General features: G+C 34.7%; 3 protein-coding genes across 4 annotated transcripts in view; all 3 read right to left on the bottom strand.

Moving 5' to 3' along the window:
* The window catches only part of LOC126812279 (arf-GAP with dual PH domain-containing protein 1), a 29536-nt gene extending 23444 nt beyond the window's left edge, over positions 1-6092 (bottom strand). For both annotated transcript variants that reach the window (XM_050538579.1, XM_050538577.1), the window contains exon 1: positions 5969-6092. In XM_050538579.1, coding sequence (XP_050394536.1) covers positions 5969-6050 — 82 coding nt within the window. In that variant the 5' untranslated portion in view covers positions 6051-6092. The remainder of the gene's footprint in view (positions 1-5968) is intronic.
* A 980-nt stretch (positions 6093-7072) lies between these two features.
* LOC126812278 (vacuolar fusion protein CCZ1 homolog) lies at positions 7073-17243 on the bottom strand. Its single transcript, XM_050538576.1, has 12 exons — positions 17021-17243; positions 16263-16360; positions 15737-15827; positions 15327-15449; positions 14941-15030; positions 13656-13831; positions 13011-13151; positions 11949-12094; positions 11093-11207; positions 10503-10655; positions 8521-8648; positions 7073-7540 (listed from the first exon to the last, which is right to left on the bottom strand). Exons 1-12 carry the CDS (start codon positions 17093-17095, stop codon positions 7485-7487), a joined length of 1392 nt encoding a protein of 463 aa, XP_050394533.1. The 5' UTR covers positions 17096-17243; the 3' UTR covers positions 7073-7484.
* Positions 17244-19849: 2606 nt separating this feature from the next.
* On the bottom strand, positions 19850-20975 carry LOC126812280 (uncharacterized). Its single transcript, XM_050538580.1, has one exon. It carries the CDS (start codon positions 20775-20777, stop codon positions 19857-19859), a length of 921 nt encoding a protein of 306 aa, XP_050394537.1. The 5' UTR covers positions 20778-20975; the 3' UTR covers positions 19850-19856.
* Positions 20976-23022: the final 2047 nt, after the last annotated feature.

The raw sequence follows: 23022 nt of genomic DNA on the forward strand, positions 1-23022 counted from the left end.
AGAACCAATAATATGTGCTATACATCACAAGTAACAGCATGAAATTAAATAAACCAACAGAACAATAGCCTGATAAAATTGGTTTGCACAAGGAAATCTTCATTGATACCACATGAGATAAGATTTATTTCAGACAGCAAAAATCAATATTCAAGATTTTATAATTCTTTGATCACAAATCCTATCTCTATCAATAAAAAAAAACATGAATCACTTCAGTACCGATCATCGAAGGCCAGATTTCATTCATAATTACGAATGTTGTAAATAACTGCACCCCATCACTTCTTATTTAGAATCTGACCTGTTTTAGCTAACACATTATAATTTGCGACAGATTTCATTCAGACCCTCGCGTATCCCATGCCTGTTCAATTCCAATAAAGTTATTAATTGCCATAAATATGTTTTTTAAAAAATCATGTAAACCCTCAAATACAATTAAACAGGTCAGGACTTCGGTGATTTTCATTTGATGATTATTCATTCCCATTTTACCATTAGGCACCATATTACCAAAATAGATATTATGAAGTACTGGTATAAAACTAAAAGTAATAAAACCAATGTTGCAAATAGGCTTTGAAAAGGGAGATTTGTTAGGGGAGTGATTTTAACTCTTGAAAGCTTTCCTTAGCTCTCCTGGAATTGCCAATAGGTTTGGACATGCATAATACAGACCATGCTTACTAATCTATATCTGAAATAACAGTTTGAATGTATACTATTGGAATGTCTGTAAAAGAACCACTGACAGTTGGAATTTGATGACCACCAGGTGGAAATGCTCTGTCCGGTAAAAAGTTCCCTCATAGTACACTACATGGTGCATGCCCATCTTCATTTGACCAGTTGGTGCAGAAGAGTAGGACAATAACCCTTCATTTCATATACATGTTTACATTTACTTCCTTATACAAGGACAAACATAAGATGATTGCTTAAGATGCTATACTTGTATTATGTCACATTCAGGACATGACATGGCATCGTATAATAAAATACATGACAGGAAACTAGCTCTATAAATATTTTATCATATGTAAATGACACTTGTTGAATCATGAATGACTACAAAAGAATCAACTATAACATAGCAAATCAATATATACCACCCACACATGAAATACCATCACAGATAATTACAGTAAACTTATGTTGGTATCTGGTACATGTATCCAATTAAAAACAATAACAAGATCAATATTCTTCTTTAAAATACAGATGTGACGTCACCCTTTGATGTTTGAGTACCATTATTTCAAATAATCGTACGGGCAATGTGCCAAGCGTAACTTGGTAAAATATTGAACTCGAGTGACGTATTTCATTGCAAAGCACGTGCAAGTGTCTGTATTTTAAGTTGCTTAATGGTCTCGAGCTTAAGACATTGCGTAATATATTGTAAAAACATTCGGGCCTCACGGCCCTCATGTTGTTACAATATATTACTTAATGTCTCGCTCTCGACCATTAAACAATACATAAAACATATGTACCATATATGGTTTATCTGAGAAACTAGGGAGTTCTTTCGTTAAACTTTTTTTTACTAACAAATTTACACAGGCAGCACCAGCTGCCTTTAAAAAGTAGCTCTTTCTTCAACTTCTTGTTGCAGGCTTTGCGTACCCTACACAATTCATTTACCTGATATGAATACCTAAGTTTGATCAGATTAAAAGACCAGAAAACCAGAGAAAAAAAAATTATTACAATACCTGGATGTGGGGAGGGAATTGTATTATGGGGCTTTAATATATGGCCAGCTTTGAATGTTAAGTACATACATGCACAATAAATTTTGAATATTTTAAATCCGAGAAATAATCCAAAGTAGTCATAAATATTCAACTCTTAGACACAACAACAGCCTTCAAGACTTGAAATACCTCAATGAGTAATGATCTACTACTAGTACTACTGACAAAACTATGATATCCTTAGGTCAAGCAATTGTCCATTCATGAGTCAAAAGATGAGATCATAATGACTAGGGGGGATCTATCTAATCTTAATAATGAGATCACTCAAGGAGACACAGGGTTAATAATAACATAATGAACAATAGTCTTTGTACAGGGTTGTAAACGGCATAAGCGTTTTGGAGACGTTCGTGGGTTCCGAATTGTACGCATATTCAAGCCGAGATATACATGTATATAAATTTTTTTGTGATTTTGAAAAAAATTTATTGATGAGATGGTGTTTATTTGACCTGCCATATAAACAATTTTACCAAATGGCTAAAACAGTCTAAAACAATGACCAAATGTTTGTTTAGACTAGAGTGTGTAGATACATTTCTTGAACTATATAATAAACAATTCCAGCTGAGGTGTAAGGCTTATACACATTAATAATTAATGCCTTATTTATTCCTTAACTGAATATACACAAAGGAATAAATAGTTTTAGATGAAATCAGTGAGATAATATTGTAAAAATAAATATACCATAACCAAAACATATTCCCATGCCTGTTTGATTAGAATAAAATGTGAGAATGTCAATAATACATCTACAAATAGGCTTTTGATTAAAACAATAATATAGGTATGAAATGGACACAGTTAATATCAATTTGTGGAAATGGGACCCAGGAAAAGTTTTTTCTCTGTTAGCTCAAATGATGTTAATCCAATTCGTTGGTTCAAAGTGCATTATGATAATCAATGGCTTCAAGCACATACATGTACCACTTTTCTTTTATATGTTTTTTCCTCATAATGTGCTATCTGAGTAAATTGACAATTCAATGATTCAGTTAAATTTAATTACTACTAATTGACATTTAGTCAATCAATAACACATTTGTCATCATTTGAAGACAGTAAATAATAATAGGACAGTCATAGAAACAATAAAATTAATGACATAAGTAGGCTAAAATCTCCATACTGATATGTCAAGATGACAAGGCGTTCCACATGAACTAAACACTATCATACTTGTTACAAATGGCGCTGAAACGCATTATGGTACACGGTTCGTGTACCAATGGCAAAATGTTTATTTTCCCGGTAAGATCACATCAATGTTGATTTAAACAGACAAATAATTTGTGTTTTCAATTTCAAAGACTTTGGATGATATTGAGTTAGAGACTTATACTTTACTTTAAGTTGACATTTAATATTTTATATGGCTTTCGTGTTGCCATCTTTGCTGTTTCTGACTGATGTCAAACTAAAGCATGAACACCAATATGGAACCTAACTCATATTTTTTTGTGTTAATTGTCTACATTACCTAAACAACACTTTGTCATGAAATTGTTTATTGGCCTTCTGGCCCATTTAGGCCTTATTATTTACAAATATGTATTAAATAGTTTAACTGTAGCCTATTCTTGAACTTAAACAGTCATGATATTATTTACTTTAAACAATCTAAGTCTTAAAATACTTTGTGTCAACATTTACAATAAACATTAAATAAAGCCAGTTACTTTGCTGTCCTAAAGACTCAAAAGTAATGTTTTTTCATGGCCATGATGATCATTAAAAAATTGCTCATTTTCACATTAGATGTGAAATGAAATGGGGCTTTAACCTTAATGTCTTACTTTTCTGCACCAACCAGGCTAATGATGACTGACATACACCGTCCATTGTGCTATGAGAGAAATTGTCTGGACAGCTGTGCTACAGCCTACTTTTATTTCAATTTCCAACTGTCAATGGTAAACACAGGACTCAGGAAATCATTTTCAAATTTTCGGTAGATGCCATAGTAAAAACAAGGGTTAATGTTGCCTTACTAACCCTTTACCCTTTTCATCACATCATTTTAGTTCTTGGGTTTTAACCCAGTGTTTAACCCAGTACTGTTGAGGGCCGGGGTGACTCACTGAGTAAAACGCAACAAGGAGACTAATCACTGACTTTTATCCGACATGTCACACACAGGTGCCAGAATCATATTTCGTACACAACACTTTTGAATATACATTATGTAAGATTTAGATAAAGAGCTAGCCATTCTTGCTGTAATAGTTCGAAAATAGATAATGTAAAATGAATAATTTGAAAATTTCATTCAAATAACTCATTTGCGAGCGCAGATATTAGCCTCTCTGAAGGTTTGACAAGACGTGTGCAATAATTTCAACCATCGTACTGGTTGTTCGAAGCTAAGTCTCGCTCCTCCATTTTTAGCTTTGTTTTAATCTATTTAATATCAAAGAAATCCGATGCCATCAAGAGTTCATTATGGCCTGGATAAGTTAATTAATGTCTAATTAATAATTTAGAAAACATTTCAGGCCTAAAGAAAGACCTGCAATTGGCAGATTTAGCTCTTGAATAATGTATGTTTAATAAAAGTTTTATAATCTTTTGGGGCTCACGGTGGCGCTGTTTGGTGCTGGCTTACTAACTAGAGGGTCCCAGGTTTAATCCCGGTGTTGGCCAATACAGTTCCTTAAGATTTTTCAATGTGGCTTCCTCTTGTCCGTGTAGTGGTGCAGGGTGAATAGGATGAAATAAAAAGGTCACATATGTACAAGAAACCATAACAGTTGGAATTTAACAAAGACTTGACTAAAAAACAGTTGTCTGCTCAAAATTTCTTCCTAGCACAATATGTAAGCTTATGTCTGACTTCAAAAACAAACAAGTGAGATAATCATGTTCAGTAGCAAATAAATAGTCTGATACCCGGTACCACTTTTCAATCAGTTCATACTAAAGGAATGAAAACAATAGATCACCTCCTTAAATTTCTCTTTAATTTTCTTCAATATCAACTCCTTTGAGCAAACAAAATTTTTATTTGCCCATTTTCTAGGATCACTGACTGTACTTTCTAATAATACGGTTTCCCCCGAAAAAGTATAATAGGGGGATGAAACAATTCATATGTATGTAAACAATGGCTATGCAGAAACAGCATGTTTTAACAGACAAAAGTAGGATCAAAAGTAGCAACCTAGTCAATAGCATTAGCCCAAATTCTGTCAACCTGTCAAAATAATCACTAATTCTCACTATTTACACAATCAAGTCTGGTCAACTTGATTGTCTAACAACAAACAAAATGTTACTTTTCATAACTGTCGCTACCAGATGCTGTCATTATCCATACAAACAACTATAATAGAATCTTTACACCACTCACATTGCACCAGCAGTGAATTAGGTTCAGACTTTGGGAAAGGTAGGCTTATACATGTAGCTGTCAGAAAAAATTTGTTGACAGATTTTACAATTGCTTCCAAATTTCACTCAGTCAGTGTCCTGTTCTAAAATACAGGGCTGACACAGGAATTCTGTTCAAAATGTCTAGCTGTGGTGTGTATCATCCAATACCATTTTTGACAATAATTTGACATCTCATTTCATGATTTATTGTACAAAAAATAGATGCATTCAGAAGCAGATAGCTCCCCCATAGACTTGTTGTGTATTTTGAACCATACATAATATAAACCTTACATTGTAGATTTTGTATATTTCTGGCAGTTTGTGGATTATCAACAGACTTTTTTTCTTTAAGAAATGAAACAAATTGAATGAATGACATTTATGTTGGTAACACTTCATATTTACATATTTGGCACACACAATCTTATCTGATGCCATGGTATCAGTTAATCTAATTCTAAAAATCTATATTTCGTAGATTCACAAAAAAAGTATGCCAGCCACGACTCTGTCATTCTTATAATTTATAAAACAAACTGGTCCATATAGACTATATATACATACATATATATCTATATAAAGAAACCTAACATGCTGTGAAAGTAAGTATATCTAAACTTCTATACTTTGTAAGACACAACAGATGGCGACAAACTAATTATTCATATATATATGATACAGTGACAGTGTAGTAGACCTATTCAATGACAGTCTTGTTTACGTGTTCATCAACAAAACAGGTGCTCGTGTTGGTAAAAACGACGCCAAAAGACATTATTTATCTTTAAAAATATTTAGTTTTAAACGCCCAAACCACTTACCCTTATCCCCACAATCTGCACACACATTATTCCCTGGTTTTTGACTGATTTGCATCAACTTCTGTCTATTCTTCTCCGCCATGTTGCTTGGCGTATAAATGAATCACTTCCCTGTCAACGCTATATTTCTATTTTTAGTATCAAGGGAGTTTCTGTAAATGACGTCATTAAATGAGTCCCGTTAAACTTGATTGTCCAGACGCTAATCTACTGAAAAGAGCACTTGCTCGATGGAGCGGTTTTGCATGACTATAGATAACGGCAGACATCCAGGCTTTTACTAATAATCACAACATAATATTTTCGATCTCTTGTTACTGTGGTTTCTTCAATATTGCACGGATGATGATGCACATGAACCCTTTGAAATGCCTGCTGTCAAAAGTTTGTGTTAAGAGCTGGGCATGATCGAGATAAATCAAATAATTAGGTTTCTATTTTCTACTTACTCTCACATGGCGTAAATTAGTCTTCATTATTCCAGATGGTGCAAATACCCCCCCCCCCCATCCGAAAACATTTCATTATCTTTATCAAGATATAACTATGTAACCGAAACTTAAAATAGGTAAATTTTTGCGCATGTTTAATCTTGTTTTCAAAATTAAGCGTATGTAAAACAGAGAGGCATAATGTCTAGGAAGAACTAGCTGGAGCTCCTTCATAAATTCTCGAATTGTCTTTCTCTTTTGAAGATTGTTTCATATATTGATTTATAGAGATTTTTAAATGTGTTTGTGTGACAATTTGTATTGTTTTTATAATTTTTCCGATCAGATTAAAATAAATTACACCTACGAAAATCCAAATTTACATGTGTCATAGAAACAGAATAAGTCAATATCTTATGGTTATTTTAGGAGGTGGGGGCTTGGGCACCAATCTGGATGTCCCACTGACATTACAAATGTACTTTATCTGATAGTTTTGATTACAGTTTGAGTAAAATGCCCAATGTCCAATGCACCGAAGATGATCTTCATCCATTCCCTTCTTGGTCCACATCAGGATTATCAAGCCAAGATGGGGGTGGGAACTCATGAACAGAGGGATTTGCAGACCAATTTACTCCCAACACTTTTAATGTAATTAAATACTAGTATATTTATTATTGAATGTTTTAATTGGGTAAATTTTAATTTAAAGACTGGAGATTATGCATTATTTTCATTAAAACAAATCAAGCTATTCTTTACAGTAGACTGTTTCACACAAACCATTACTTGTCTGACTCCAAGAATTAATTTGCGGTACAACACATTCTCTAATAATAATTTTAAATATCAGTTTATTGCACTTTTGGTAAATATAATTCACTATGAACAATATTTGTCATACATACATTCTTTTATTTACTGGTTTCAAATAAATCAAAACTGTCTTTGACTGTTTTGTTATTATTAATTTTTCCTTGATGGTTAAAACCATTTCAGTATTTACTTATATATTACATTATGTACATAATCAATAGCAAATATATACACATTTAAACCTATGATCATATTCGTTTTTAAATTTAATCTAAAAAGAAAATACTGTTTAGATGAGTAGAGCACAATTTCTTCACTTCCTCTGAAAATAGATAAACTTAATATGTATTTAATTGTATTAAAAATATAACAACCCCTTCTTTTGCTGCATTCTCTGAAACAACCTAAATATATATCATTATTTTCCATGAATATATTGTCAATCAAGTTAGGGGGGGTTATTCTGACATCCATTTTATAAAAATCTGATTTATAACTGAAATATACTCTTCAAAAAAAGAAACGCAGGACATTTCATCATTGGTATACCCTCGCTCTACCATCGCCTCGTTTCAACAGGAACCACAACTGTTCTCCAGCGTTGCTGTGGCCATACTCTGGCTCATAATACGGTTTCACGTAGGCGTCTATGGACTGTCTGGTCTTGATCCTACCTCGTCAAGGAATTGATGCTGCAGTAGAGGTCTCTGCAAATAACGTAACCGGATGTGACGATCCAGGGCAGGTGGGGTCAATCTTGTTTGGCCTGAGCTTAGGCGGTCACGTGTTGAGCTTCATTGTCAGTACCTATCACAAAGGCGAGAAATGGTACTCTAGGAAACATTTAGTCGCCTGGCTTCATCTATCTGGTATTCACCTACTTGTAACCGACCTTTAGCATTGTTGCATTGGTCTTCATTCAGATGTGGCATCACTTGGCTCATTGAGTGTTTACATGTGCAACTGATTTTGAAACCCAGAACCCCAGGATTTTAAAGGCTTTAGATTTGGGTTTCATGTGAAAAGCTTGCAAAGTTGTTAAACTTATGTGTCTTGATGCAATCAAGCGAAAACAAATTTCGGCAAAAAGTATGACCAGTCACAATTAGTGACCCTACATTTAATACCAATAATGAATTTCTTTTATCCTTACATAATGACATCAAAAACAAGTAAGATTTATGGAAACAACGATCCCGTTCAAATAAAAAAATGATGAAAAATGGGCTGTGTGTTTCTTTTTTTGAAGAATATATAAAACTAAAGAAACAGCATTAATAGTCAATTCAGTTTTGAACATACCATTAATTTCAATTAAATTAGCATTTTTCTGGTTAATAACCACATAAAACTCTCTTTGATCAGATTTTTTCCCCACAACCCAAAAATCTGAGGCTGTTTTAACAATTGTTTCTCCATCTTCATTATTTCTAAAATAAAATAAATAAAAAAATAATAGAAACAAACAAACACTTCAATAGGACATATAACCTAAAGGAGCATTATGGGAGATTAGATAAAGAGTTGACAGTTCTAGCTATAATAGTTAAAAATAGACAAGTAAATAGAATATGCTGAAAATTTCAGTCAAATTGCTCCACTCTGAACCGAGATATGGTATCAAGAGGTGATTATGGTCTGGATAAGTTAAGTCTAATTAATAAATTAGATAACATAGATAAATTCTCAACCAGTTTATATTAGGAAAATATTTTGAATGTGCATGAACTTAAAGACAGAGCCACACCCAATTTTTGTGTCTGTGTGTCGCCTACAGACCACGTGACAGATCTTTTTCAAACTTTGCATACCTATTCTTTATTCCCTAGGGATGATCCATATTGTTTTGGGGAATGCCCGACCCCTAGGGGGCAGAACCACACCCATTTTTTCTTTGTGTGTCTGTGTGTTGCATAAAGGCCACAATTCTTAATGGATTGTCTTGCAACCTGGCAACTATTGATTTTGGTGCATGTCCCAACCCCCAAGGACAGAGCGCTCAATTGTTGTGTTTATCGTATTCAGGCCGCAATTCTGAATGTGGATCATCTTGGAACTTGGCATATGTGTTCCTTATAGCCTAAGGATGGCAACTATTGATTTTAGTCTGAAGAGGCCCCCCAGGGGCAGAGCCACACCCTTTTTTTGTTAAGTGTCTGAAGGCCACAATTCTGAATGGATTATCTTTCAACTTGGTATACTTATTCCAAGGATGGCAACTAATGATTTTTGTGCGGTGCCGCACCCACTTTTTGTTAATATTTTGTCTGTAAATAATCTACAGGTTGCAATTATTAACAGATTTGGATCCACTTTGGCATGATCCATCATAGGGTTGTACTGTACCTATTTTTACACACCTTGGGATGTTATTTCCTTTGTTCTCCCATGTTTGTTATGAAACGTATCAACCTGTTGTGACATCATCAGAGGGTGATATCTGATATCGACCCTAGGGACGATATCAGATATCACCCTCTGATGACGTCACAACAGGCTTACAGACTCTGCAGAGAAAAGGACTCAAATTCTTTCTTTTAACATTTTATTCACTTATTGTACAATGTTGTCAAACGATTCGGACGACGAACTTTACCAGGCCCATGTTACTAAGTTTCTTCATCTGACCATGTCTGAAACTCAAATTGTGGATTGTGTAGTATATCAACATCAGCTTTAAATAATTCTTTGTCAGAATCTATGTTTTCTTTTTCATCCATATTTTCTACAAACTGACTTGTGCACATCAGTTCTTCGTCCGAATCGTTTGACAACATTGCATAAAATGAATGCCAGTTTGTGAACACATGGTTACTAAAATGTAATGCACATGCAACTTACGACTTGTTTTCTTAATGTTGTCTATCAGTCGCAGGGCCAATATGGGCTAAACCATTGTCTTATAGGTGAAATCAATTAAGATAGATTTAACATTGATGTCGGTGTGTAAGACAAATATTACCCTAATACACTCGGTCGATATGTGAAATAACCCACGGTCATTTCATATATCAACCCTTGATTAGGGTAATGTTTATCTCATATTGTTCCATATCCAGCCCCCAGGCACTGAGCCATGCCCAATTTTTGTGTTTATTGTCTAAAGGCTGCAATTCTGAATGGATCATCTGAGAACTTTGCATATTTATTCCTTATACCGTAAAGACAGCAATTATTTATTTTGGTGCATGCCCCGACCTCCAGAATGTGGACGTATATTGCAGCGGTACCGATGCTTTTGCTTTACTATGAAAAAAACTGATTTTGTTAAGAACATACAGTACCTTGTTAAATCAGCATTAATATCTCCTAATAATCTTAATGTTTCTTGGGGTATATTTACACCAGATAATTTACGTATATCTATATGTAGAGTTGTTTTCTGAGCAAGGTTCATGTGGTTAAAATAAATAAACTTAAATTGAGTATCTGCATTACTGAAAAAAAAACAAGGTATATAATATTATTTAAATTGATCTTGATGGAAGGACATGTGCAACACTTAATGACCACTCCCTATTGGGCATGCTTAATAAAATAGGGGTTACAGTTGATAAGTGGTCCTGGGGTCGAAATTGGGTATTTTTCAAGCCCAGCTCCCACTTGTTAGCGGTAGCACTTCAGGGCAGACAAGTAAAGTTGTTTCAATGGGATAAAAATGTCCACCGAACCCATGTACATGTTGGCATGCACATTAAAGAACCAATGACAGTTGGAATTCGATTATGAGTCAGCATAAATACTGTTGTTCATGCACAATTCTTGCACATATGACCATAACAAAAATAACAGCATGTTAAGTCTCAAAATGACCAAAGTATTGTCTTGACAAGACAATAAACACAATTTCTTTCCTTTCATATAAAAATATTACCTGGCTGCTGATCTTTTAGGATATTGCTCTGTAATATCTGATGCTAATTTACTCATCTGTGGTCCTAAAAAACTATCAGTCTTTCTATAGAAGTCAAAATTCATGATACTATTTACTGCAATGAAAGAATAATCAATCATTGTATTTCAGAAGCAAATATAAACAACAGATCAAATTTTTCTTGAAATACTGAAAATCGAGATTTGTTTCTTATCATGGCAATGGTACTTGACAATAGACTATATCTCTTCAAACCTTCACAACTTATATACCTTTTTCATCAATCTGATTAAAATATAGATCTATATTTCGTTTCGGTTTTTTTAATACTTTCGATGGCCTCCACAACATGAAGATCAGACCGGTTACAGTGGGAGATTGTGTCAAGGGCCATACAGGCAGCTATTGACCCTATGGTGACAGTCATTCAATTAACCAATCAGCATTGGTGTTTCAAGTGTGTTTTCAGAAATACAACTTTTGCTATGATTTGTTTTATCTAACACAGAGAATATCTACCCAAAGTTCTGTGTGCTAAACGACAAGAACTTGACTCAACAGACCATCTGATTGGCTAATCCCTCACATCAATCAGAACGTGAGATATTTAACAACTTTTCCAGATCCTAGTGTAGTGAAGACAAGTAAATCGAAATTTTGAACTATAAAAAAAAAAGAAACGAAATAGGATTGCCTTTTCATTATCTATTTTTAAAACTATAATTCCAAGAACGGACAGCTATTTATCTAAATCTTACATTATGTATCTTTAATTCTTTCTAATACCAGATTTCAGAGTATGAATCACTTTATATAAACATACGTTGTTTAGTATAGAGAGAGAAACTGTACATACCATTTATCAACATACACATTGTCGCACTTAAAGCTTTGTATACCAGTAAAAAACATTCTTCATTATCTATTTCTGAATGTATAAATACCCGTGGTATTTTACCCTGGGAATCGGGATCATCCAGATTTGTCGGACCAGTCACAAATCTGTAACATATAATACATAAATAGAACTTTAAAATACAATACCTTTTGTCATGAACAGAAAACTGAAATGTACATATTGTAGAATATGAAATAGGTGAGTAAATGAATGAATGCAATCTAATTAAATTAGACCTATATTTCATTCCCACTTGAATATTTTGTAAATGTATATAGGACCTAGTTGCTTTTTTTACAGGTTATCTGTTCTCTTTCAAGTCTGATTTGAGCCCATGTGATTCAATGGCTAAACAGAGGGTCAGGTAAGTTGTACACAGACTTCTGCGACAGACTTGACCTATCCAAAATGCCTACGCATGTTAAATGAAATAAAAATTAATGTAATAAAATTTTGAATGTACAGAAAGGTTTATCATTTTTGAAGGGAATAACATTCTGGTGATTCGAAGTTTTATGTTCGAAGCTACATTATAATAATACTTCCGGTGTTCGAAGTTACAATATTTCCGGTTTTGAGAAAACTGGGTATTCCGACACTCTGCGTACTCCGACATATTGTAACGATCCTGTACGATGTCGGATGTGACAGAGTGCACTGTAATCCACAAAGGTTGTCACAGTTTTATCTTTTGGTAGGTAATGGGAGCATTTAAAAGACACAAAAAATGATCAAGAGTAACAACCCATGATGTAAATATCAGAAAATATTAAAATTTGATTGACTTCTTGTTCTTCCTAGAGTAAATTATAAGATCATAACATTAGCTGTTCAAGTTACCAGAAATCCTAGAAAATCAAAGCAAATTTTTGTCTTGTGGATATAAACATTGTGTGCAAATTCACCCTTTAGAGCATCCATAACCTTTTTCAAATTATTGAAAATCACTGAAAATCTAAAGGCTTCTTCATATCATACAGTAAAACACTGTGTATAAATTTCAATTCCATTTGGACTTACTTTCCAAAATGTCCTGAGCCTTGAGATGATGTAGAAGTTCGAGTTGTTGCTCCCTGTAATTCTTGGTCTAAATGTGTAGGAAATAAACTCGTTGTTAGATATTTATACATAGTTCTCATATCATCTTGCTCTAAACCACTCCTGTAATCACAAAACAAATGAACAGGGTTTAATTCCTCGCCAATATATTAGTCTAGCATGATTATATTTATTGACTATGACTACATGATTAATGCCAAGGACCCAATTTTTTCAAGTTGAACGTCTTGCTTTTCTGCTCCATCTAAGCCAACACCATACAGTATGCTATTATGGAAATTTTGATTGAATAGTCACACTACGCCCTTATCTTATTTTGAATTTCAACTGTCATGGGTTCTTATACATGTACACCAACATGTACACCAACATGTACACAGGACCTTGCTTTTCCATCCCAACCGCAAAGCTATAAGCTATTCCTCATTGGGTCCTCAGTCCTGCACGACTGACAAGGGGATACCACACCGGAATATATCAATCAACTTTTCGGGCAACAATGGGAACAAACCTTTGACCACCTGGTTAGTGAGCCAGAGTCTTATTCACTGAGACACCACAGTTCCCAAATACTATGTAAAGTTACACATACAAAATAACACATACCATACTAATTGATCATTATACAGGAATGCAGTATATTTGACAATAGGGAATGTAGCTTCTAATCTATTTATTAAACACTGTATTTGAAGGTACGTATTTTTGTCCAAAGGTAGGAAATAAATCCCATTAAAAACGTCTAATAAATCACTTTGATGCAGTTTTAAAGTTAACAAAAACTGCAATAGAAAATTGTGCATATTGATAAGTAAAATTTAAATGTTCTAACTAATTCTAATGCAGACAGCATATGGAATTGATGATTTTCATTGTAAAAATAAGATAATATAAGAGATAAGAGTGGCTATGAAGACTGGGTTATCCTGGGTGTCAGTGACTAGTTTCATTCGTATTGAACTCTTCAGACTGATTGGACTCACGTGGCGGGCAGTTTTATTTATACTATTCCGAAACCCAGGTGGGGTTTCCATGGTTACTAATTGGTGGGGTTACTGAGGTTGGCCTCTTGGTGGGGTTTGCGAATTTGTTACTGGGGTCGGTTGCTCGCTTTCCGGGTTGTACAGAGGTTAGAAAACTGATCGTTGAAATTGAAGTGCTAGTGTCCATAATTTTGCTAACTAGGATGCCTTTGGTTGGTTTGTAACATTGTTACTTGTCATAACAATTAAGGAATAGTATATAAATAAGGGTGTTGAGGTAACTCCAGTGAGAGGATTATATTATAAGGCTAAACATAAACCCAAAGTTGGAACATAAGACCCTTTTTATCATCAACATTTCCTTGATTAAATCAAAGAGACAATTAAATATCTTTAAAAACATCATAAAAAGGCATATTATGATCTTATAATTCTATTTTCCTGCATATATTTATGAGGGATAATAATAAATTACTGAATTTGGTGTTTTGGGGGTAAGTGACAGGACAAATGTCATGATTAACTCTTTGCTTCAAAAGATTAAGCAAAAACCAACGTCTTTACAATTCTCTGGGCTTAATAGGTCAACAGAGCCAGATCGCTATCTAAGAAAACAAATCCAAATATCAAATCTAAAGAAATTGTCAATTTTATTTATGATCCAGTCTTCCTCAATTAAAGGCAGAGTTATTGAGTTCCAAAACTGTGACAGACAGATGTCTACCTCATTTAGAAGCAGAGCAATTGTGTTCTAAGAAGACAGATGAACCCATTTTAATAGTCCTCCTTTTTTTTTTAGAAAGGCGAGGGACAAAAAGGTTTTCCCCAACTCTCTGATAGGAAACTGGGATACTAGCACAATGGTTTCATACTTCATACTTAATAAAAACAAAACAAAACAACTGTACCCTTGAGAAAAAATGATCCAATCTTTTCTTCAGTGATTCTACATCATTATTGGATCTTGCTAGTATATTTGTAAAAGTTCCATTAAATAGCTGGAATTAAACAGAAGATGAGCATTTATAGAGATTTTTCTATATTTGCACAAACGGGCAATAATGACTGATTTAGAAATAATCACTGTATCATATAATCCCCATACCCCCAATAGGTAGTCAATTTAAAACAGCTATGCTTGTGGTCTACGGGGAGATAATATGAGTTTAGGGATTTGAAACACAGTTACCTCCCCTTAGGTTTCAAAAATTAATTTTTCTCATTATTACTTATTGTTTTATAATCTTATACCATAAATATTAATATGTTTGTAGTAACTTTTATAATCTAATACCTTAAACATTTTATATGTTTGTAGTAATACTGCTTGATAAACAGAATCTTGTACATCATCATCTCTATATTCTATATATGACTGTCCATCCTTTGTTTTTTCATTGAATGGTATGGATACTGTCTATAAATAAAGTTAATAGTTTAGAAATACATGTACTCACTAAAATGATGTTAAGGAATTTAGTGTTACTATTAGCTACAAGTGATTTCATATTTTCCACTGACAGCATGTAAAATTATAAATGATTTTAATTTTTATAAATACAACATAGACAAACAAATTAGGCGAAGGATGATAGGACAATATAAGGAATTATGTGGTAAATCTTAATTTTCAATTACATTATAACATCATACAATTATTATATGGTCCTTGCTAATATTGATAGAACATGTAAAAATAAATACCATTATTATCCAGAAATCCTTTTCAGCTTCTAAAAATAATTGTCTAGTTTTTAGCATGTGCAAACTTTCACATGATTTGTCAGAAAATGTTCTGAAAAATATAAAATGTACAATGTATGTAATTAATATATTAATTAAAAGTATTAAGATGCCCTCCCACCTCCAATTATTTAACCCAATTCATGAAGAACAGAATATTTGATTGGCATGGCCTAATTATTATTGTTTACTTTCCATTAAACCTAAACTAACTATTGATATGAGATTATGGATCTATCATAATTATATCAAAATACATATTTAAATAAATTAATTTAGGACATTATTGAATACTATAAACCCACAAGAAATATATGCAATCCTCTACTGACACATCATTGCTTATACAACGGCCTTATAATTTATCATCATATGGTAACCATTGTTATGGAATAAATTACCAATTCAAATTTGCAATGTCACTGTTTTCACTACTTTTAAATTTCACTGACATGGTGTTTAGGTTCACACAAAGATTTCAACCTACTCGGAAAATTTGACAATTGCTTCACACAAGCCAATTGCTTTGATCTGTGTATCTATATCTGTGTCACCTGGGTAGAAAAACAAAGTCTTTTTTTCCTCCTGAAAAATATAAATTCCACAAAATATATCAGTTCATCATTATGTATTATAAAATTATCATATGCATCTCTTAAAATCAACTGAATTTTACACAGTGACATTTCATCGAACATTTTCTCCAATTTAAACATTATAATTGCTGATATAATATACAATTGCTGTTGACAGTAAGGCACAAAATAATCAGATCCCCAGATATATCAGAAAGTATAAATTCCACAAAATGACAGTTAACTTTGAAAACGTATCCTTATTTTGGCATGTTATTAACAGTGGGTCTACAGAGCTGATTTTGAACTTGTCGTGTAAATAAAGATCTAATCAATAATTTATATAACACCTGAAACCTAAATAAAGACTTGCAATATGATTTTCTGGTGGCGGGCTTCCCTTCTCATGCAGGTAAAAGAACCCTTGTCAGATGTAAGACTAAGACTCTTGGAGTCTTACTCTTAGTAAGAGTAGGCCGTAGTTCCGCTGTCCTGACAAAATTTCTTTTATAGCACACTGTATGGCTATGCCCATTTTCATTATCCCAGTTAGTGCAAAACATTAGGACGTTAAACCCATTTAACAGTGCAAAAATGTAGGACGTTTAACCCATTTCTTTCATTTCGACTTTAATTTCGGATTTAGGGAACTGATAATTTATAGGCCTACCTCTCCTTCCCTGGGTCCATAATTAGAATTGAAAATGAAGAAGTTCTTCAACGTTACTGATCCTCGAAGACTCATTTCACTTTAAGTTTTTTCTAACTGCATTGGTTCGTATTTTGAGAGTCGCAACGTAAAATATCTCTAAAAAGGTAAGATTTATAGAGCAATTATCATTGTTTTCCCACGCCTATCAGCCACTGTGGAAGAAATAAGAACAAATCGTAGCGCCACCTATAGACAAAGTATGGTAATAACCTGGAGTTGTCTCATCCAAAGGGCCGCAGGCAGGGCGAATTGTGTTGACTTTTTGGTGTAGAATCGAAAAAAAAGGTTTGAAAATACAATTTCTGCCAAATTGGTGAATATTCATAATTTTAAGGCGGAAGAATACAAGAGTTGAGAGGTTGGTTAGGTTGATATGTAGGGTCGAAAATTGATTTTTTTTTATCTCTACTTCCAGCCTGTGTATCTCAAGTTTTCCATGGTAAACTTCATACGTGCTTTTGGACAAGAGGTTACCACATGTTGCTCCATCTGTGGTAGAAAGCGTTCTACCCAACGAAAATTTGGGGAAAAGTTAGAGCCGATCTAAGAGACGAGAATTAACATTAAAGTCAATGGGGAAATCATTAGTGATCTGTGGCCATACGGCTAAATCTATTAGTTAAGGCCAGCTCAATTTTCGTCAAGGTCGCTGAGATGTAAATAAGGTTAGGGCACATGACTGTTGGCGAGATCGTAGGTTAGGGTGAGGGTGAGCATTAGGGCTAAATCGAGAGTTAGGATTGGGATTAGCACTAGCCTTGTTTAGATCTCGTGACCTTTGACCAAACAGCAAACTGAGCACCATAACTCTATACTATGACACATGCTCTAGAATACTAATTCTGTGGTAGGCCTATAAAGTAGGCTACTCGAGTATTCTATTTTGCAACATGCACTTACATCCGAAAAAAGAGCACCTAAATATATAGTGGGTGGATACGCGATTTTTGGAAAGAGAGAAATATTTTTTTTAACCTGTTTTTAAATTCCTGGAAATCTTACATCTTTCTCGTTCCCCAACAGTTCGAGGGAAAGTAGTATATAAATAAAATTACAATTAAACTTCCACTGTCCCGTACGGTGGCCCATATACGACTTTTAAATATTTTTTAGTTTTGGGTTTTGTTTTTTAGTTTTAAGTTTGTTTTTTTAGTTCTCACCTCGGTGATAACCTTTTCACCTCGGTGGAAACGTTTTCACCTAGGTGATAACTTATCACCTCGGTGGAAACGTTTTCACCTAGGTGAAAACCTTTTCACCTAGGTGAAAACCTTTTCACCTCGGTGGGAACTCACGTGTTACTAATAGGTCTCGTTTTCATGTGTACAAACAGGGCGGTTCCAAAGAAGAGCGCAAATTAACTACACAAAAATGACCACGGGTATGACTACATTCGGAAAAACAAGAAAAGTATGTCATTCAGCAAAAGTGACGGATCCTGCCTGAAAACAAAAGATATTTGGAATTAAAAAATACATAAAACAATTTGATTGATAAATGTTTTATGCGCTCAATATTATTTCGCTTATATGGCGATGTTGCCAGGATTATTGGGGGTGGGAGGGGGTAACCGGGATCGATGCCCGAAGTTATCACCTAGGTTAAAACGTTTCCACCGAGGTGAAAAGGTTATCACCGAGGTGATAAGTTATCACCTAGGTGAAAACTAAAAAAACAAACCTAAAACTAAAAAACAAAACCCAAAACTAAAAAATATTTAAAAGTCGTATATGGGCCACCGTAGTCCCGACAGTCCAGTAGTATTACGAGACCTGTAAAGATGGATAAATAAATGAAAATGGGGTTGAACGTCCTACTTTTCTGCACCAACTGAACCAGTGAAGACCTAGCTTACGCCATGCATTGTGCAATGAGGAAATTTTGCCCAGACAGCAGCGTTTCCGACTGCTCTTTGTCGGATTCCAACTGCCCAGGGAACTATTACGTGTACGCCAACGTCTACGCGGGACATCGGATTTTCGTAAAATCCGAACGACTAGACAACGTTCCTTGTTCCCCCCACCCCAACCCTCTGCAGCACTGACCATTAGAGGGGAAGCCTCGCTGAAAAGATCCCGAGTAAATGTTAACTATATGATCCAATACGATCCAATATATGATCCTTGAATTACTCCCACCCCCGCCACTGAATACACAGAACGGATATGATAACATCTAATTTTATTTTGATTTGTACATGTTCGTCAAAAGGGCGGGAAAATATGAAGATAACAATAACATACTGAACTACAGCGCTCACACTACCCGGGCAAAAAATCTCTTTTCCGATTTTGACAAGACACCCAGCGACTTCATTTCATTTAAAGTTACATGAATTCTAAAAAGAAATAACCTTGTCAACAACCCATGTTTGTGTCATAAATCGTGTGTCAACATTATGTGTTATACATCATGTGTCAACATTTATAATATTAAGATAGATTTGAAAGACAACAAAACTGGGTATTCTCGACTCCATGTTGACAATCTGAGGTCCTAGTCCATGGAAGCCGTTTCTAGAACAGACATCGCTCAGTGTTAATTATTTATACATGGACTTTTTAAATTCATCGAACGATATTCGAATAAAGCAATCGTAAATTCCAGAGTGTTAAGTGTGGTTTTATATAGTGGACAATCGGGTGGTCAACTTTTATCAACCCACAACAAAACAACTTAAAAGAAGCACCGTGTTTTACCGTGCGTACTCAATAAGGTTGTAAAATATATTTTATAAAACATAATCACTTTTACAGAATAAAAAAAACAAAAACAATGTTAGTCCACAGTTCAATTAACGAGTAAAATCTCTTGATGTGCGGTTCATCTTTCCAGTGGAACTTATGATCGAAGCTGTTCCACCGTGGCTCCTGGGACGAGTAGAAGCATAATATGATGACCGCCTTGACGCAACGGCCACTTGTTTATGGACATGTGCCGGTTGGCGATTTACAGAGAAATTGGGCGATCGTTCCGAAATTCTTGATGCCTTGCTTTTGGACATAACCTTTCCAATCGGACACTCATCTCGCTTACGAAGCACTAGTGGTTGTAGATTAGATGCTAAAGACAAGAATCTAGGATCGGCAGACCATGTCTTGTTGATAACTTTACCAGTGTAAGAATTGTAGTGTTCTAACTTTTTGTAGTCCACTTCCACTACTTCTGGTAGCTTGGCTAGGAAAGTTTTATCTCCTCTTGTAACTATTTCTGTCTTTTCTCGTTTAAAGGAAAGCATGGGAAGAACTGGTTTCCTGTGCGACGATGGCGATTTGTTATAGGTGGGAACCGAATAAATGGTTTCAGCATGTGGGATGGCCTGTGTGTTACTACCACGAGGCGGTGCCAGAACCGGCAGATTCCAGCTAGCTATCGTTTCTTCATCTTCTCGTTTCCACTTGTTCTGTTTCTTCTCCTGTTCTGACTCAAAACATCTTTTATTGATATCCAGATACAGCGACGTCCTCTCTCGGTGACGCCGAAGCGTCGATAGTCTTTTTCTCAGATGTTTGTTTTCGTTCACATTGTCGTACAATATGGCGTTTTTCAGTTGTGTTTTAGGCAAGCTATGGCGAACACATAAATATTGTTTTACATTGATGTTATTCGTCGAACCAGTGGAACTTTTGTCCAAGATGGTGTCGTTTTGGTTATGGTCAGTAGTCTGAAATCCTGTACCTTTTGATTTATTGTTGATTTTCATTGCTGAAACCATCTCCAATAAATATAATAATGAGATTAGTTTTACATATGAATCCAGGTTAAACACGTGAGGATCCGGTGTTAAATTACAGAATTATTAGTTCCGAACAAATGGCACTTACACAATAACGATGTACGTCCGCAAGGGTTGTTAACTTATAGAAGATATGCTGACTTTCAAGCATGGCTAGTTACGATAATGACTAGTCTCTAACGCCACGAGCCATATCAAACTTCCCAATCGTATCAAGACAAAGTTACAATTACATATAATGACAATGTATTTTTTTCCGCGGCTACCCGCCGTATACTTATTATAGATCTATGTCACAATAACATAAGATGGGCTCAGATTTCATAAAATCGTGCCAACAAATAGTTCGTCCATAAAATTTGAGTTTATTTGATTAGTTAAGATTTACTGATAATTCAAGGCATTTCTTTAAGACCTATAATATATAACACCGTCTGCTAACAATTCAAGGGGGGGGGGGGGTGTAAAAATTGGAACAATTTCAACCTTTTATTACATGTACATGTATAGTAAACACTTTAATATGATTTATTGAAAACTCGTGTCTTATTAGTTAAATCATTTGACTTGATTATACTCGTATACCTGGGCATGTCAACAGTTGGTATGGTCTGGCTGTTCAGGTTTAAATTATATTAATCACTTAGCAAATTGACATGATTAAAGAATCAATGTGTCAGAGGGCTAATTGTCATTTTACTTATTTAATTTAACAAACATAAAAACTGAAAGGCGTTCTTTAGATTGTAACCTAGATGGTTAAAGTTAAATAACAAAATTACTAGTTTACATGCCATCTTGACATCGATGTACATGGATAGAATATGAATTAGCCTCCAGTAATTCACAGATGTTCTAAGCCAGAAAATGGTTACGTAATGAAATGAAAAGGTAATGTGAACTTTCAAAGGACGTTAACGTACGCCAGGGAGGGTCGATTTTGATTATTTTTGAATCAATATGCTTTCAAATAAGTCTACTTTTAAAGACAGTCTATACAATGTACTTTACACATGAATGTTTATGCGTCCAAGGGAAATTTATTACGTAAATAAATATCTGCGAAAGTGAAACAGGCCTACGGGAAAGCATGAACTATTGAGTTAAGAAAAGCATGATTGCGAAAATATCACCAGATGAATGCCGTAAAGGACCGTCAACGTTCTGGTCGACGCTGCAGTACGTCTGCAAGAGAATATGTAGTTGTTTTGAGACTCGTGTGACGTTATCTTTTTTGCGCCAAGCCCTATGTTAAAGGAATGGTGGTGCCGAGCTAGCCATCAATAAAACGTCAATAAAAGGATATATTACAGGTATCGCACTATCCATACATAACTATAAGCTTCTACTGGTGACAGAAGTAATAACAATGGCCAACGGTACGATAAGACATATCCTGGACAACCATCCCTTTCTCACAAGGCCAATCGTTATGGATGACAACGCTAGACTAAGATTACACCGTTGTTGATTTTCTGCGTCAGGAGGCCGTTGCTAAACTACCTTGGCCAGCCGGAAGCAATAAACTGAATCCAATTGAACATATCTTATCTGGGCCATTCTGCGCGAGGGGTACACGATTGCAGAATCTGGAGGATTTGGATAAGGCACTACACCAGGAATTGGAAAGACTAACAAAGGCTCAGACCCAATAGGCGATCCAGGCTGGTGGTGGCTACACCAGATATTAACCCATTTCACTATTTTAACCGGCCACACACTGATTCAAATAAATTTATGTAGTTAACGTTTTTGTTACGTACTACCTGCAAATTAGAAATAGAAACCGCATACTACCAAACATGCAAGGAACAACTAAATAACACCTCGAATGGGTAATAAATTTAAAAAAAAGAGTCACATGATTTAAAAATGTTGTTGTTTATACAATAACGTCCTTCGGATATCAATAAGATGTTCATCGGTTTTAGAGGCCCAAGAAACTTCGATGGGAGTTGCCAATCACATGATACTGGTGCTTTTAAATATGATTGATCTAACGCAGTCTTGTTTAGGTAAAGATAAACAATAACCAAACACTTCTTTAGCGTTTATTGTCACAGCACATTGTCCCTTTATTGGTTTCTTCTGTCCGTGGTTCATAATCAGAATCATTGAGGTCATCAAGAGATGCAGGGTTATGGTCAGATAAAGAGTGGCCATTTATGATTCGTTGGAATATAGACACATTTTGTGAGTTAGTCATGTGGTAATGTAGATTAGC

The sequence above is a fragment of the Patella vulgata genome, chromosome 2 (genome assembly GCF_932274485.2).
Source record: "Patella vulgata chromosome 2, xgPatVulg1.2, whole genome shotgun sequence".
Lineage (NCBI taxonomy): Eukaryota > Metazoa > Mollusca > Gastropoda > Patellidae > Patella > Patella vulgata.

Coding starts and splice junctions, on each gene's coding strand:
- LOC126812278 (XM_050538576.1), bottom strand. CDS start 17,095: ATGAGTCTTCGAGGATCAGTAACGTTGAAGAACTTCTTCATTTTCAAT. Junction 13,152..13,655: donor TATAATGATCAATTAGTATG/GTATGTGTTATT, acceptor TTGTGATTACAG/GAGTGGTTTAGAGCAAGATG. Junction 11,208..11,948: donor AATGTGTATGTTGATAAATG/GTATGTACAGTT, acceptor CTTTCATTGCAG/TAAATAGTATCATGAATTTT.
- LOC126812280 (XM_050538580.1), bottom strand. CDS start 20,777: ATGGTTTCAGCAATGAAAATCAACAATAAATCAAAAGGTACAGGATTT.